General features: G+C 36.9%; 1 protein-coding gene across 1 annotated transcript; it reads right to left on the minus strand.

Moving 5' to 3' along the window:
• Positions 1–452: 452 nt before the first annotated feature.
• Positions 453–1600, minus strand: LOC149171622 (uncharacterized). The gene has a single exon (XM_089427532.1). The coding sequence runs from the start codon at positions 1409–1411 to the stop codon at positions 743–745; it is 669 nt and encodes a 222-aa protein (XP_089283658.1). The 5' UTR covers positions 1412–1600; the 3' UTR covers positions 453–742.
• Positions 1601–16557: the final 14957 nt, after the last annotated feature.

Genomic DNA, 16557 nt, shown 5'->3' on the forward strand with positions numbered 1-16557 from the left:
TATAATATCTTCTCCTCAATTTCTTATTTTTATTTCAAGTCTTTTACAAAATTTGTGTGTCCATGGACTAGCGCGAAATAATGCCATTGCCCACTCTCGCAAGCTAAAACCAACCGTCTTCGAAAGCAATTTTAAAACTTTCAAAGTACTATATAAAACCCTCATCAAATGATAGCAGACGGGTTGGAAAGTCCTTTAATACAGCTTTGGTGTTTTCTATTGAATATTTTATATTTAAACAAATACTGTGACTATTTTATAACAATGGTAAAGCACACTTTATAACTAGATGTTTTTTATGGTAAAGCACACTTTATTTTTTTTTTTCAGTAACTAGATATTCACTTTTTTTACAAGCACACTTTAATGAAAAACACATAAGCTACGAATCATGAATGGTGAGACCCAAAAACTAAATCAAATTAACATATAAAATGCTGATATCCTTATTAAATCGAAATTTTACGAAGGCAGGATCTGAACTGAACTATTCAAGCATAGCTCATATACAACCACGTTGGAATATTCTCCCCGTAAGCCGGAGCGGTGTTAAAATCTCTTCTGCCATCAATATATGATACAAGTGTACAACAAGTCTGGAAATTCCGGCGCACAGTTTTCCAACCGATTCAAAAACTGTAACATTTTCCACGTTGAAATGTGAAGAAAATGTATGCTGCACCCAGATTTTGCAGCACAAAATTGAAGCCTTATACAGCCTTAATAAGAGCCTCTGTGTTGATTACAAGAAGTCCGCCGTTTCCAAATTCCATCCCGCGGAAAACTCGCCGTCAAAGGACATGTCTTGGCTCACAAAATCTCTGTTCATATAATATTGCAGCTCGCTTGCTTCACAGGCATCTTCATACAACGCACACTGTTTATAAATTTCAAAGTCGTCTTCAAAGTGCCAGATTTCACTAAGTGATTTAAGATCCGGATTTTCTGGCAAACCATCGGACGTTTCCTCTGGAGATGGCCAGATTTCGTCCTCAAAGTCGAGGGGAATGGCGAGCTCATCGTCTGAAGAGTCCATAAGATAAACCATCTCAGCCCCCGAGTTGGAAGCACCTGAGCTTATGTCAACTGTTGACTTTGTTCCGTGCGCGTCCGAAGCAAGAGTGTCCCCTTCTTGGCCGCTAGAAATATCGGAAGACGCCGAGTTATACCCAGAGTTTGAGGAGGGATTAGAAGTGAAAGGAGCCATGCCAATCTCTTCCTCCAGGCTTTTCATAACTCCATTTACGACCTCCTCACTGGGAGCGTATACCTCTTCTTCCTTTGACAGGTTTTTGTCTAATTGACAAAACCGCCACGTTTCTTCGCCGTGGAAGCGTTTCGCCTCCTGGACGTCAGCGGAGACGGGCAGAGCTTCCAGCTCTCGGCCGCGTTTTTTGAGTGCCTGAGACATGATTGAAAGAAGGCTGGAGATTCGAGCACGGAACGCAGAGGTGGTGCAAAGACTAGATCACGATGATAGATCGGCTGCAGCGAAGAAATGCTCTTACTGCTACAAAATCTCTGGCCTGCGACCTTGGAAATTCCTAAGGGCAGGTATGGCTCCTCGGGTTCGCCATTTCCCGTATTTAAACACTGCCGAAGCCGTAGCTGAATTAGCGGATGTCAAATTTTCAGTCAATTAGTGCGAACGTGTCGGTAGGATGCCCATTTGGACCCAACATCTCGATTTTTCAATCATATCTCCGTGAATAACCTTTCGAATAACGTTCTCCACCGAACCAACGAACCACCGAACTCTGACTTGACTCCCGTACCTTTTCGCTGGTCGGCGGATGGCGTGATACCAATCAGCCATGGCCACTGCAAGTCATTGGTGACCAGCAGTGTTGGAATTTCAAAACAAACCTACCTCTCACGGTTTTCACATTTCTCAGAGCGGTCAAAAAGATCTGGACAATTTTACAAATTTTTTAACTTTCGACGGGCAAATGACTTTTTAATGAGCAATTTAGTCCTCAAATTCCATCCCTGGTGACCGGTGATTTGGTTGGGATACCTCAACTTTTGCTTTAAATAATGGATGGATTTGGTTCGGAATGAAGGTTTACCACATATGGTGCAGACTTCCGCATCTTTGACGTGAATCGATTAATTATTAATTAAAAATGTATACTTTTCCAAAGCACTTTGTCTTTTATATTAAAAATTTCCGAAACCTCGAATATTTGTGACGGTCAGGTAATCCGATCCTGCATCTTCACGAAAATAAAATGATCATTGCTTGCCAACTATAGGCACACCCTCCGACCATGCATGGCTAGCACTTTGTCCTAAGGTTCCGGAATCGATATAACTGGACTGGGCTGAAAGAAAAGGATTAGCATATAGAGGTGGAGGAATTGCTTGCACGGTTAAAAATGTTTGAATTTGGGTTAAAAAATTTTAAAATTTTTGTAGATGCACTGTTTGAATTAAAATGAATTCAGCACTATAAAAAAAATATAAAAAACGTTCAAAATACTTAAAATTTTAAAATTTAACAATTATAATTTGAATTTTTAAAAATCTTTACTAAATTTTCTCTAAATATATTGAGAATTTCCATAACTTTCTAAGCAACTCCTCCATCTCTATAAAGAAAGAAAAACGCTCATGTAGTGATGGGCCATGACCAAAAGCCCGAGCGATAATGACCCCTACCTCGATAGATCAGCTAATAGCCTAATACCATTCGGGCGGCCGGCTAAAATCAACAACTCACGGACCGATCAGCACGATTGGATCTCATCGGTCAGTACAATCTAGTGCAAGAAAATAAGCTGCCCCTCGAGGTCGTTGAGGACCCGGTGGGCCTAATACCATTCGGGCGGCCGGCTAAAATCAACAACTCACGGACCGATCAGCACGATTGTATCTCATCCGTCAGTACAATCAAGTGCAAGAAAATAAGCTGCCCCTCGAGGTCGTTGAGGACCCGGTGGGCCAGTAGATGTCACGGATACGGAGTGATAAGTTATGGTGGGCTATGGGATTAGGGTTGGAATTTGGATTTTTTTATTTTATTTTTAATATAATTTTTTTTTTTATTTCTTGAGTTTTTATATTTTTGGTTAATAAAAGTTATGTTTAAAATTTTATTTTTAAGAGTGATGTTTTTATAATAAATTAATTTTTTGGTAATAAAAATTTGATTAAAATATATAGTAATGTGTGGTTTAATTGCAAAGTTTTACTGAGTGAAGTCTACGAGACCACAAGTCAAATTTCATTGAGTATAGTGTCTTGCTATGATCTCAGTTCAAGGAGTAGATTCCCCTTATCCGTGAGACCACAAGTCAAATTTCATTGAGTATAGTGTCTTGCTATGATCTCAGCTCAAGGAGTAGATTCCCCTTATCCGTGAGTCTCGACTCTTGCTAAATCACAAGAATTTGGTATATCTAGCTTAAACATTATATTATTAGATTTCAAAAGGTAAAATGACAATATAAACCATTAAATAACAACAAACACTATTATTTAATCTAGTATTTCTTTGTCTAATTAGCTTTCTTCTTGTTAACTAGCATGTGGCCTTTTTATTTAGTGTTCATACTTTATAATGAGAAAATGCTTTGAATTTTTTTTACATGTTGCATAATTTTCCAAAAATTTTAATCCTTAAATCAAGGAATGATTGTCTCTTTTGTATTTTTTAAAATATGTGTTATTTTTTAATCTTATTTGTAATATGTAAAAACAAAAAACATATATAAAACACTAAAAAACAACTCTACATCTTTCTTAGCTTGTGCAAAAAAATACACACACATCCACTTACACACCAAATCAAAGCCATTTTCCTATTATCTAAAGTTTTTAAGAATTTATACTTGCTTGTACAAAGACAAGCAGACACATACACACCAAAATTGCACACCAAAATTGCTTTCCTCTTATCTTAAGCTTTTGAAAATTCACACTTACGAATTGTGTTGGTTTGAATTTTGAAATATCGTTTTGCATCCCTGTTTCATGCAACTTCGATTTAACTTATGAAATTGTTTTGCACCCTCTGGATATGCACACTTCTAGTTGTTCTGTAAATCTATATGTTTTGAATTGTCAATGCCTTGTGTTTTTCTGGCCTTCCAAAGATTAATTACTATTAGATTACAAACCTTTGGGTATTAACATGAAAGTCTTTCTTTTACCAGTAAACTTTCACATAACAAAATTTTAAAGAGAAAAACTTATTACTTCAATATTCTAGAATTAACTGGATCAGTGCATAACGTTACCAAGTGTACACGTCTGAGTCAAATCATAACAACCCGTCGGCACCTTCAACCTGTGAGGTCCAATAATGTAAAACTTGCACAGAATCTTCTTCCAATTGACAAAACTCTCATCCACAAATAAATAATGTGCCGTTCACTGATGAGAACCGGACAATACTCTTTTTTCTTCTTTCTTTTTTTTTTATTTTTTTATTTTTCTAAATTCTTGCATAGTTCATGATATTTAAAATATTAACTAAATATATAATTTTAATTTCACATAAATAATATTAATTCCATGACCTCTATGTTGTTAACATAATTAGTTTGACCAACCCTCTTATCCCAAACTAGCATTTCATGAATATTAGATTATTTCAATTAAAGTTAGTTTGAAGAGTGCAACGCTAGCAAAGTCACGCTACCCCAACCGTAAGTCAATTCTAAATATTAAAAAGAAATTTTAGGTGAATAACTGGCCGTCTTATACATTATTTAAAACATCTCCGTGTTGAATATATATATTTCGTATCTTATCTCGCAAGTAATGTGGGGTTCTAGGTTTTGTTGTATTTCTTTGACTTTCATTACCATGGGATTCTATGCTTCATGTTGGGTAGATGCAACTTCCATTATTAGATTCTTCATTTCATTATGAATAATATGTTGTGGAAACATTTAACTTATGATCATATTCGTCGTTAATTCATTATGACGTTGCTCGAACATCCTTTTTTTCGTTAGATATTTCCTATAACAATGACCTATGATAAAACTCAAGATCCACATTTTTCAGCGATATTTTAAATGCCACCTTCTACAATCTTGTTCATAATCTGTTCCTCAGCACGTAACTTTCAAGAGGTTATAAAGTAAAAAAAATTAGAAGAAGAAAGATATATCTATATAAATATGATTGTTATAAGTGTATGGGTATAGACATAATTTAACTATATTTATTATACTAATATGGATGTGATAATATTATTATAATAATTTTAAACTATAAATTTTTTATTTTATTATTATTTTTTTTATTAAAAATTTAAAATGTCTACTCTCATGTCATATCTTTTTTATAATTAATAGATATCTAATCTAGTTTATCCACCAACACAACTCTCAATGCTTAATTATCTTAAATGTCAAAGTGAAACACCACCTAATAAATCTAAGACTATATAAATTTCATATTTTATATAAGTTCATCTAATGGACATAATTTTTTTTTTTGAATAATCGATGTTAAACATATTTATCTATTTACTTTCTCTAACTAATAGATGTTAAAAACATTTATCCAATATTAAGAAACATATTTATTAAACATCTAAAACATGTTTTAAATTCTCCATAGATCCTCTTGGCCCTAAAAATAGGTTGCAAACATTATGCTAATTTAAATAAATTAAACAAACAATTGACTTGGAAGGCGTTCCTTTTCTTCACAAACTAGAAATAAAATTGAATGAGTCCACCTTCAAATTAAGGATAAAAAATTGCATCGCACAAATAAAACAAGCAATCTAATTAGAAGCAAACCTTCTTCTTGCATCTAGAGAAAAAACAAGCAACCTAATTGGAAGAAGATCATGTGACAAAACCAACAACCTAAATGGAAAAAGATCTTGTTAGAAGATAAATTTTCCATTCAGATACCCGCAAATTCAATCATTTAACTTTTCCACTATCTTATGCAAATGACAACTCTAGTCAAAGGATTGATCAAAACAAAATGCTGGTAAATGTGGATCTTTAGTTTTTATGTACATCACCATGGGACTGTGTTATACACAAAGCTTAACTTTACTAGGCCTATTGTTGTAGAGATGAGGAAATGAAATTCTATACTTTATCTGAAGTGGAGAGCAGATAATAAGCTTATTAATATCATTGAATTTATTATAGTCTTCATCACCCTTCTCCATATCTCGGTACAAAGGCTCAAACTTTGGTCCTCCTGTTGTTAAAATAGACATGTCAATAAAAGTATGAACTTGATTGCAACAATAATAATTATGACAAGAGAAAACAAAATAGATGACCACATATTGAAACAACATTGTTTTGGGCATAAACTTCATAATACCTAGTATGCACATTTTCTCATGCCTAGTCTTGAACATAAGTGAGCGCTTTTGGGTCTTTTCTCATACCTAAGTATTATGAAGTATAGGTATGCACATACTGATAGACTAGGTATGAAAATTTTTCTTTGTCATATATGTAGGTGATATGATCCTTACAAGAAATTTTAAGAAGCCTATGCATGATGCAAGAATAAGCTAGCTAGTGAAGTTGATATGAAGAACATCATTTGTATGCATTATTTTCAAGGTCTAGAGGTTTGTCAGGGTATAAGTGAGGTCTTCCTTGGACATGGGAAATACATAGAAAAGATTTTGAAGAGATTCTAGATGTTGGACTGCAAACATTTGGCTATTAGTGTGGTTCCAAATCTGAAGTTTGGAGAAAAACCAAGAATTATTTATGAAATTATAGGATATGAAAAATTCAATTACATATCTTATTTCTCTATCTTATGTTGTTTTATACCATCCATTCTAAAACCCATTCCTAGGCTTTTTTATCAAGTATAATTTTGAGGGATTGCAAGCTCATTAGTCCTAGCCATTTTATTGTTCACAAACAACAAAACTAGATGTATGAACATGTTCAAATACCAATACTAGATGCATTTTCTACTATAAGCTTCCATTTATTTTCTCTCCTCTATTGCTTTAAAAACCTTTCACATTTGATCATCTCCTTATCTCATAGCTGTAAGTTTTTGCAATTCCTTGTCCCAAGAACATGTTTCATTTTGAAAGACATGAATACTCCTTACAAAGCTACCAATGAATTTCCATTGTGTTGGTGGTGTTGGATCTGCCAACATGTCAGGGGATCTCCCCGGTAAGAAGTCCCAACTAGACCTCAGACCGTTTGGAGTAGAAGTCCCAGTAGTGGGTAGTAAAGCAATGCCTTGACTGCGGTAGTGTATAGAGGTAAGCAAGATAACTTTGGATGGAAGCAAGTATGCAACCTTGTAGCGAGTCAAGTGAGATGCATGGGGGTTCTAACACACGGAGGGAAGAAGGAAGTGTGTCCCTTAGAATCCTGTAATAGTACACAGCCTGAAAGGAACACACGAGCGGAATGACATCACAAGTTGGAAAGCATAATAGTCCACAAATCAAACTGACTAGTTAAACCAAAAACATGTCTGCAAAAATATTCATACAATTGCATACAAAATACTTCATAAACAAAAGCGTAAGTTAAATAACATACATTGCTAAAGAAACCATAATAGTCCAACTACAATAATAACATATGCATGAAAATGTGTTGGCTCTGTTATACATTATTAAGTGAAAGTTTATCTATACATACACTGTTGACAGCCACTAGCCCCAATAGTGGAACATTACAGTCAACACCGCCTACTCCTCCAAAGAGATGTGCTCGCTCTGCACTATGGAGAAGCCAAGGCTCGTCACAATGCTCTCCAAGCCTTCTCTAAGTAGTGCCTAGCAAAAATCTTGGCTCCCAAAAGCGTATAATATGAGTTATGAGGTAGGTGGGACTACCCTCATGACTCTTCACCTTACATAGCAACTGTTCACATTCCACTAGTGACACTTGGAATTTCACTTACAACATATTTACAATAATACAATTTCCACATATACCCATGTGGGACAAAATAGGCTTGAGTCAACCTAACAAGACAGAAAACATCACTTGGGATCTTCAGGAAAGACCAACTTGGTAACATCCTCATGATGCTCTTCGATGATGAATTGACACCAAGCTTGGAACTATGCTATTGTGTCCCTGTACTGTTTGCTGATGTCTTTGTCGAGGCGAACTCTTGTCACCATGGCTTCTGGGTATATGGTTCTGAAACCTCTGTCCAGATCAGCCTCAAGCATGTGCACCACTATCCTGAGTGTGGCTAGACCACCCATGTACCTGTCAACCTCCAACATGACTTAGTTATTCTTCATGGCTTGGGTGAGGGTTCCAAGGGAAGGGATCTTGTGCATCCACACTATGACATCTAGACTCATGGAAAACTGTGCATAGGAATCCCCAATGCTAGTGATGAGCAGAGGACGCTGCTCATAGTTCTGGATCAACATCTGAATCCATGCTTTGTCTAGCTTAGCTTGTGGCTTAATCCTCTTATGCAAGTAAAGTGGGCCCCCCTTGTACCTAATTGTCCATTCTTGTATATGCACAATAACAACATGGATTTATTTAAGAGTTTGGGTTGTCTATGCGCACTGCTATTGAGGATCGTATAAATGGACAACTTCTTTGTACATGGTGAAAAATCTGTTATACAACATCTACATGGTGGTATCCAAAGTTGATATCTCCAAGAGTATTTCTTTCTTCATTTTTGCCATAGCGGATCCCCTAGACTGCTTTGTTCTCTGCCTGACCTCTTGCAAGTCCTTTTCCATCCAATCATTCTCTGTTATGGAAACTAGATTTCTTCTAACATTTGACACAATCACCCTTTCTTCTACATGCGTAGGTGATGTGTGACCATCTGGGAACTTCTTTATTCGTTTCTATACAATCCTTTGTCATGACTCGTCAAATGACAGACTATACACATCCATCTCCATATCATCATCAAGGAGAACAACTTCTCCCTGCTCACTCAAGATTGGCTATGATTTTGGAGGTGGCGAAGACTATGGTGCAACCTTAGATGCCCTCACCATGAGATCGGTGTCTTGGTCTTGTAGATCTTATTTCGTCTCCATGTCCATTGCCTCAACCATCTGTTTATCCTGTTGAGAAAGTTCTTGAACCTACACCTGCTCACCCTCTTCTTCATCTGTCGGTTGCTCTGCTTCCTCAACATGTATTTACTCAGTTTGCTCTGTCAGTGCACCTTATCTTTCCTCCTATTCTTGTTTCTAGTTTTCTTCCCCTTCTCTCCTCCTGAGCTTTTGTTTTACTTTTATCTTCTTCTCCATCTCCTGCAACCTCTTCTCTGTATCTTCCAACCTTTTCTTCTCTCTTTTCCTCTATTCTAATCTCCTTTCACATTGTCGCCTCTTTGCCTCTATCTCAAATGCTACTTTCTCAACAAGTGGATCTTCTCTCAACTTGTAGCTTTGCTTACCCTCTACGCTCTCGGTAATATTCCTCTTTCCTTTGTCTTGCACCTGTTTGTTGCTCACTACTACTGTTGTTGTTTATTTTTGTGGTGCTGCTCCCTGTAGTGCTGCTTTCCATTCTACCACTACACTGATCGGTTTAGTGAGCCTAGAGGAGTTGTAGCAATACCTCCAAGGATCTTCCTGTGGCCAATGACATGCCCCGTGGATCCATGGGTAGTACACCTTTGCAAAGTGGTTCTTGCATATGTAGCATGGATCATACGGATTCAAACTCTTGGTGCCAAACCCAAACTTCTTCAAGTCCTCGGCCTCGACATCTTTATCCTTCAAGGTACAAATCTCATACAATCCAATTGATAAAGGAAGAGTATGCCATGATGCCTTCTTCCTACTGTGCATTCCTACTGATAACCCTGTAGAGATGTGGTATGCAACCTCTTGCATGACTAGCTTGTCCATGGAAAAAGTTGGTAGCTGATGTAGAGGCCTCTCTCTTCCAAACATCCTAATGAAGGTGCCACCAGGTGAGGCATACCAATCTGCAATGTTAAGAAATGCCTGCATCTCTTCTTGGGACATGCGAGGTGGATCATGTTCGAAGATCATAAGGTAAATCAGGGTGATGAAGTGGTCAGACAGCATTGCCATGACTCCTCGGTAGCTGCACTCAGTGAGAAACTTGCAATAGAAATTCACATCATCATCTCATGGTGTCCATGTCCAACACATGCCACGGAAATATTGTTGGGCACAAATTTGCATCAAGCAGGTACGTGGAACTATAGAATCTTGCTTTCTCATCCTTAGGTGGACTCCATGCATTAGGCACATGCACTTTTAGCTGAACAGCCAACATGTCCGAATACTTGAAAGGCCTTCCTTCATTTTCGAACTGATCCAACCTAACCACCCAGCTTTGCGGGTAGGTCTTCATGCTCTCTTGACCATACAAGCGACATGTGAAGATGACCAAGAGTTGGTAGGCCTTCTTGAGTGAATTCATCTTGTATACCTAGTTGGGTGTCGCCTTGAACTTTGATGGCTCTTTTACCCGATGCTTCATGATGTCTTCAGTGTTCACATTGTTGTCGAAAGTGAAGAACAATGCATCCATGTGGTTCACTGGCTATGGAAAGTGATACATATGATGGTGGTTTTCTAACCTGAAGGTGGCAAGTTGTGTACCGTTGCACCTTCTCAATGCCATCGTCTCGGGATTGGTATATGAGACAATCCAGTGAATGATATCTGCACATGGGAAGGCGGGGTACCTGCATGCAACCCTGTACAAGCGTGACTTGTGAATGCTAACATAGACTTGTCGATCTTCCAGATCTTCCTTAAAACTACCTGTAAATATGTCCTTTATTTCTTTCCATGTAATCTTCATGTTCTTCTCTGTGAACAACTGTGTGTCTGCATAGATGGGAAAGTTCATCGGTACTTGTTCAAGTGTTGCTCTATACAGTATCCTTTGATCGAGCCCTCTTGGAAACAATGATGTCTGTACTGTTGAGAGACTGCTCAACAACTGATGTACCCGGAGACAGAGCAGACACTCACAGAAAGCAAATGTCAGCTTAAAACAAAAAGCACTTCAATGACCAATCATGAAAAAATTGGGGGACTGTTGGGCAAGATTGCGCAGTTGTGACTCTAAGAGGTGAGGGATTATCAGTTGGATCTATGCATTGCGCAGTCCCAGCTACTAGTGACAGGTATTGATGATTGGAATTGCATAGAGTGCAGTCCAGTGAATCTTGTTGTGGAATATAACTATGCAATGCATAGTTCAGTATGACTTGATACTATTGGGACTGCGCAATGAGTGGGAAATACTAGGGAATGACTCCCAGAAATAAAAAAAGCGCAGATGGAGCTATTGAATGACAACCTCTGTGCAATTCCTAGATCCGAGGTAGAGCCTTGAGTACTAGAAATGCATAGTGCATGCTGGGAAGAGCTAGATCTGAGCCAAGGCAACCCAACTCTGCCTAAGGGAAACTAGAGAATTAGTAGATCTAAATGCATGAGTGAAGCATGGTGCATATATGAGTGAATGGTCATGCATGCAATCAAAACAAATGTAGGAATTAGTCAAACTAATGAAAAATGAAGCTTGTGGGGAGAGTCACCGTTATAATGATCGTTAGCGCAAAAATGGAGTTATGCATACAACGCTCAAGAAAGACAATGGAAAACTTGAAACATTAACACTTCTACAAGTTAAAAAAAAAAAACTAAAAAAACAAATGGTAATTCAATAAAAACATGCAAAACAACACTCACATAAGCCAAGGAAACAAATGTGACATAAAAAGTAGCAAAATACCTTAAAATCAAAACTTACTCAGAAAAGTTGCGCCAATCGTGCCAAAGGTTCCTAGATGTCTCAAGAATGCCAAAGATCTAAGATAAAATTTGAAAATGAGCTCTGACAGTGTCCATTTAAATAGATTTGATCGATTTAGGATTTATAACGTGCATGCCAAATATCTAGGAAAAAGCAACAAGTGGCGGCAAGTTTCTAAAATTAACTCAAGTGTAACTTCTTGTGCTCAAAATAGATCCCTATTTTTAGGGAGATTTTTATTTTTTCTTTTTCAGGAAGGGTTGCCATCCATGCATGGAGGAATTGTGTAGTTCTGGGGGAACTGAGTAACCTACCAGCACATCCACCAGACAACAACTGAGGTAATGATTCTATGCAATTCTTGGGTTGAGTGGCTCTGGCTGCCTCTCATGATTTACATAGTTTCTTAGCTGAAGACAAGTTGTCATCTGGTTCTACGCAATTCTAGAGCCTAAGCTCACTCTTAAGAGAAAGCCTCATTGTTGGGTTGGAGTGCGCAATTCTTGAGAGCAAGGCTCACTGCTGGGTTGCACTACACAATTCCTGAGAGAAAGGTAGGATGTCCTCTAGGACTGCACAGTTTTCCAAGGTAGTGCAAGAAACTGATGCAAACCAAGTCACAGTGGGTCAGCTTGTGGTTAGACATCAAAGCATGAAAGTGAACACAAGTTGTAAAGCGAAAGATAGACTCAAATGAAAACATAAGCATGTGAGCAGTGCAAGACAAGTTGCTAAGATTTTGAGGACGAAGGCTCCAAAAGAAAGCGAAGGAAAAATTTTGGAGGGTAGTTGTATCCACTACAACATTGGTGACACACTAGTATAAATCCATCTCTTTGCATGGACCTTGTCTTGTGTAAAGCGAGTATAACTCCTACAGAAGTATTGTTCGATTCTTTGATCGTCATGGCTTCCTCACTAGCTTGAATTAAAGATATAGTCCTTACCATTCTCTTAATCGATCAATACACATACTAAGCCAAGTCATCTGAGTTGTTTCGATTGAGAATGAGGGGTATATTGATGCACATGTAATATAGGCTATCAGAGTTTTAGTTTCATCTCTGGCATTGCTCCACTGCTAGCAAACCTGGATAGTACCTCGACGGGGTCACTTTAGGAACACAAGCATTGCTCTGCTGCCAGTGAGGTTGAACAGTACCCCAACAGAGTCACTTGCTTAACCTCCCCGCATAGGAAGACTTTCTTTTATTTCACCTTTATTTATTTTTCATTTTCATTTTTTCAGAGAACTGTGCATAAGCACTTATTTATTTCATGAGGCGAAAGAGGGATCCTGACTTATTGAGAGAAGAAGAGGTTTTCCTTGAAGAGAAGTATGTTATATATACCTTTGAAATCCTTGTTAAAGTTTCCCCCCTCACCTTACTCTACTTGAATGAGTTGACAAGGGTTAAAAAGAATATAGCAAAACTTATTAGAGTAGGCAGTAAAAGTTAAGAGTGCAAGCATTGTGTTTTCACCAAGACTAACTCTGAACATATCATATTTTTCATCAAGGTATCATTGACTAAAGAAATGCAAGCTCTTCATAATGAGAAAGGATAAAAGATAACCAAACATTGATAGTTGTACAATTCCTCTTGTACTTCACCCTGCTTGTTTCAATATCCAAAGATGGTTTCATGTGAAGCTAATCCTACATGTGCATAACAATCAAACAAACAAGAAAGAAAAGGACAAAAGTAAAATGAAAGAAAAGTAAGTAATAAAAGAAAAACATGAGAGAAAATTAAACAAGAAAGTAAAGCAAACAAGAAAGAAAACACCACTCCTACTCCTAAGCTAAATAGTGCATGTGCCTACTCACGTGAAGTGATATTTCCAATGCAGCCACCAACATGTTGGTTGACCCATGTTGGTGAAGGCATAGTCGTCAAGAAATATATTCAAGTAAACCAACACACAAGAAAGATAAAACAATGAAGACCAAAACGATCGAAGTTTAAAAGTGTCCACAGAAAATAAAAGAGTAAAAGTGCAAGACAAACACTCTATCGACGTACCATGCTGAAGCATCACACTATGTGAAAACAACGAACATGCACACTCTTTTGATCTTGATAGACGAGAAAACATGCAAAAAGAAGAAAACTTTCACTTAGAAACATGAATTGCTACGTATGACTCCTCCAATGCATGGGCAATAGGATCGTGTGATTCAAGTGGAGGATGTGCGATCTATGCATCAAATTGATCTTCAATGCAAACAAGAGAGTGATGAGGAGCTTAGGGTGTTTCAACAGATGTCTGATTGGAAGAGGAACTAACCTCAAGATAGCGAGGACCTGACATAACCATCATCTCGGGTTGAATTGCGTCGACAACTTGAGGGGTTTCCACTTCATCAGCAGGTAGATCATCAAAGGTCGGTGGCTTAGAAAGATCAATAGAAAATGAATTGACATTATGATAGAATGAGTGAGTGAAGAGATCATGACATCCACAATCGGAAAATTCGAGATGAGAATTAGCATCCTCATGATCTGACGAATCATATAGAGGGCTTGATGAGAAATAAAAAAATTTACCCTCTGAATTTCTAGAAAAGAAAATATGATAGATTGGGTGGATTCAGAAAGAAAGATGTGTCCTCTCCACCATGCAATGGCGGATTGACATCTTATGTATCCAACAAATGATCGAAAGTAGAAACATCTAGGAATGAAATTTCATAGGAGAAATAAAAAATGGCGGAATCAAAAAAGATGTCAGGTAAAATAAGATGAGGTGCAGACGAAAGGAGGTCATCCCTCACCATATGTTCTTCTTCGGATTCCCACACATACTCATAAAAAATGACAACGTGGGTTGGCTTCTCAACACCAACTCCGTCAACAACTTCATCCTCGTGAACAATATTGCCAGAACTTGACGAGGAAGGAAAAATTATATTGGAACCGGAAGCAATCATAGAAACAAGAACTTGACAGCTACGAAATCGATCAATTTCAGAGTATCTTATCAAGTGGAAGAACTTATCCGCTAAAGATTCCACATGGGAGGATGAAAATTTTATACAGAAGCATCCAGAACTACTCAAGCATTGAGGACAACACTTTTTTGAAGGAGAGGGGCATGTTTGGTCCCTATAATACTAGTGATTGCCCCATTACTATTGTATCCCTTATTAATATTGTTGTGCCCCTATTGTCCCCATATTGTTATTACTGTGCCCCATAGAATCACTCTATTGTTATTTTTGTGGCTTTATATTATTATTGTTGGGTCAGCTGGGTTATATTGTGACTCCTTAGATTCCTATATATAGAAAGGAGGTTTTGTCATTTAAATCATTCAAGAATTGTTCATTTATTTAATGTAAAGGAGGTTGCCCCCTCGAAGAGGCTGAATTCTAAGGCATTGATCTATCTTTTCTATCTTTTTGTGAGCTAGTTTCATAACAGTTGACTTGCAATTTCTTTCAAGTCCATAGTAATCTTTCCATCCTCCATTTATCATTTTCTCAATTCTATAATTCCACTCGAGATTATGATGGATATTGATTCCCAAATATTTGTATGATGGAACTTCCTTTAAGTTATTGTTTTTCATATATGTAAGTGTCAGATATTACCTTTCTAGATTTTATTATCATGACTTTTGTTTTGTCAGTAGAAACAATCATACCCATATTGGCACAAACATCTTAGAATATTCTTAGTTGCTTGTTAATTCTAAGGAATGATTTCCAAGTGAACAATATCATCAGTATAAAGGAGAATATTATGAATATACTAATGACCTACTTCTTCCAAAGACTCTTATAGCTTATCAATGTATATGCAGTGAAGGGTAGGGTAGTATAAGCACCCATACTTGAGTCCAATATAATTATGTACAATTGACTAATTGGAATAATCATAACGGTCTTATAATTAGAGGGAATACTTTTATCTCCACCTTTAAAGATAGGTACAATGAGGCTTTGTGTCGAAGGCTTAAGGAATCCTTTCCTCGCTTCCAAATTGAAGGGATTATGTATCTGAGGGATTAGGATAGGACCTCCTATCTTCAAAATTTCGTCTTGCTAGCTTTTAACATCCTTAGCTTTCCTAGTTGTGAGATGCTTAACCCCAAAGTCAATGTCCTTTAGAGAAAATATTTCATATTATATAGGTACATTCAAAGTCATGTTCATGGTGTTAAGGGGTTTCATAAATATATTTAAGGTAGTAATTATAGTATTCAAAGGGAATCATATTATTTTATTTAGTTTTACGAAATAGAATTTTCTTCTAGAAATTCATAGGACCTAATTTAGATAAGTGTAACAATTTCTCCTCGTTTCTACTTATATAATTCTTCTTCTTCCTTTTAATAAGGGATTGTGATACATTTAACTTATAAAGATTTAAAGATACATTAGGATCCCCCCTAATTTTGTTTCTAGCAATTTTATAATCATTATCATACCATCAATGGCATTGTTGTATGATTCTTTTTATATGACACCTCAATAGAATACATTTGAATGAAAGCGTAGAGGGTAGTAGTAAAATTATGATAGAGGCTATCAAGGTTGTCCTTATGTGTTAATATATGAAAATCCCTATTTAAATACTTTTAGAAGATATCAATTTTACTTTTGCAAAAAAGAAAGTGTCTTTTTTTTTACAATTATTTGGCATAGGGTTTTTATGTCGGCAAAGTTTAAATTTAAAGTCAAAGGTCTACGATCGAAATTAATATCATGGTCATTTAAGAGGTCAAATTTTATTATTTAGTTGGAAACATGGTTATTATATATTTCATAATCCGCAACACTACTAATGATCCCATGAATACAAGTCATTTGGTAGGAGTTTGATCATTG

This window comes from Pinus tabuliformis, chromosome 4_2 (genome assembly GCF_031772625.1).
Source record: "Pinus tabuliformis cultivar Carrire ecotype Pingquan chromosome 4_2, CPIR1, whole genome shotgun sequence".
In the NCBI taxonomy this organism is placed as follows: domain Eukaryota; kingdom Viridiplantae; phylum Streptophyta; class Pinopsida; order Pinales; family Pinaceae; genus Pinus; species Pinus tabuliformis.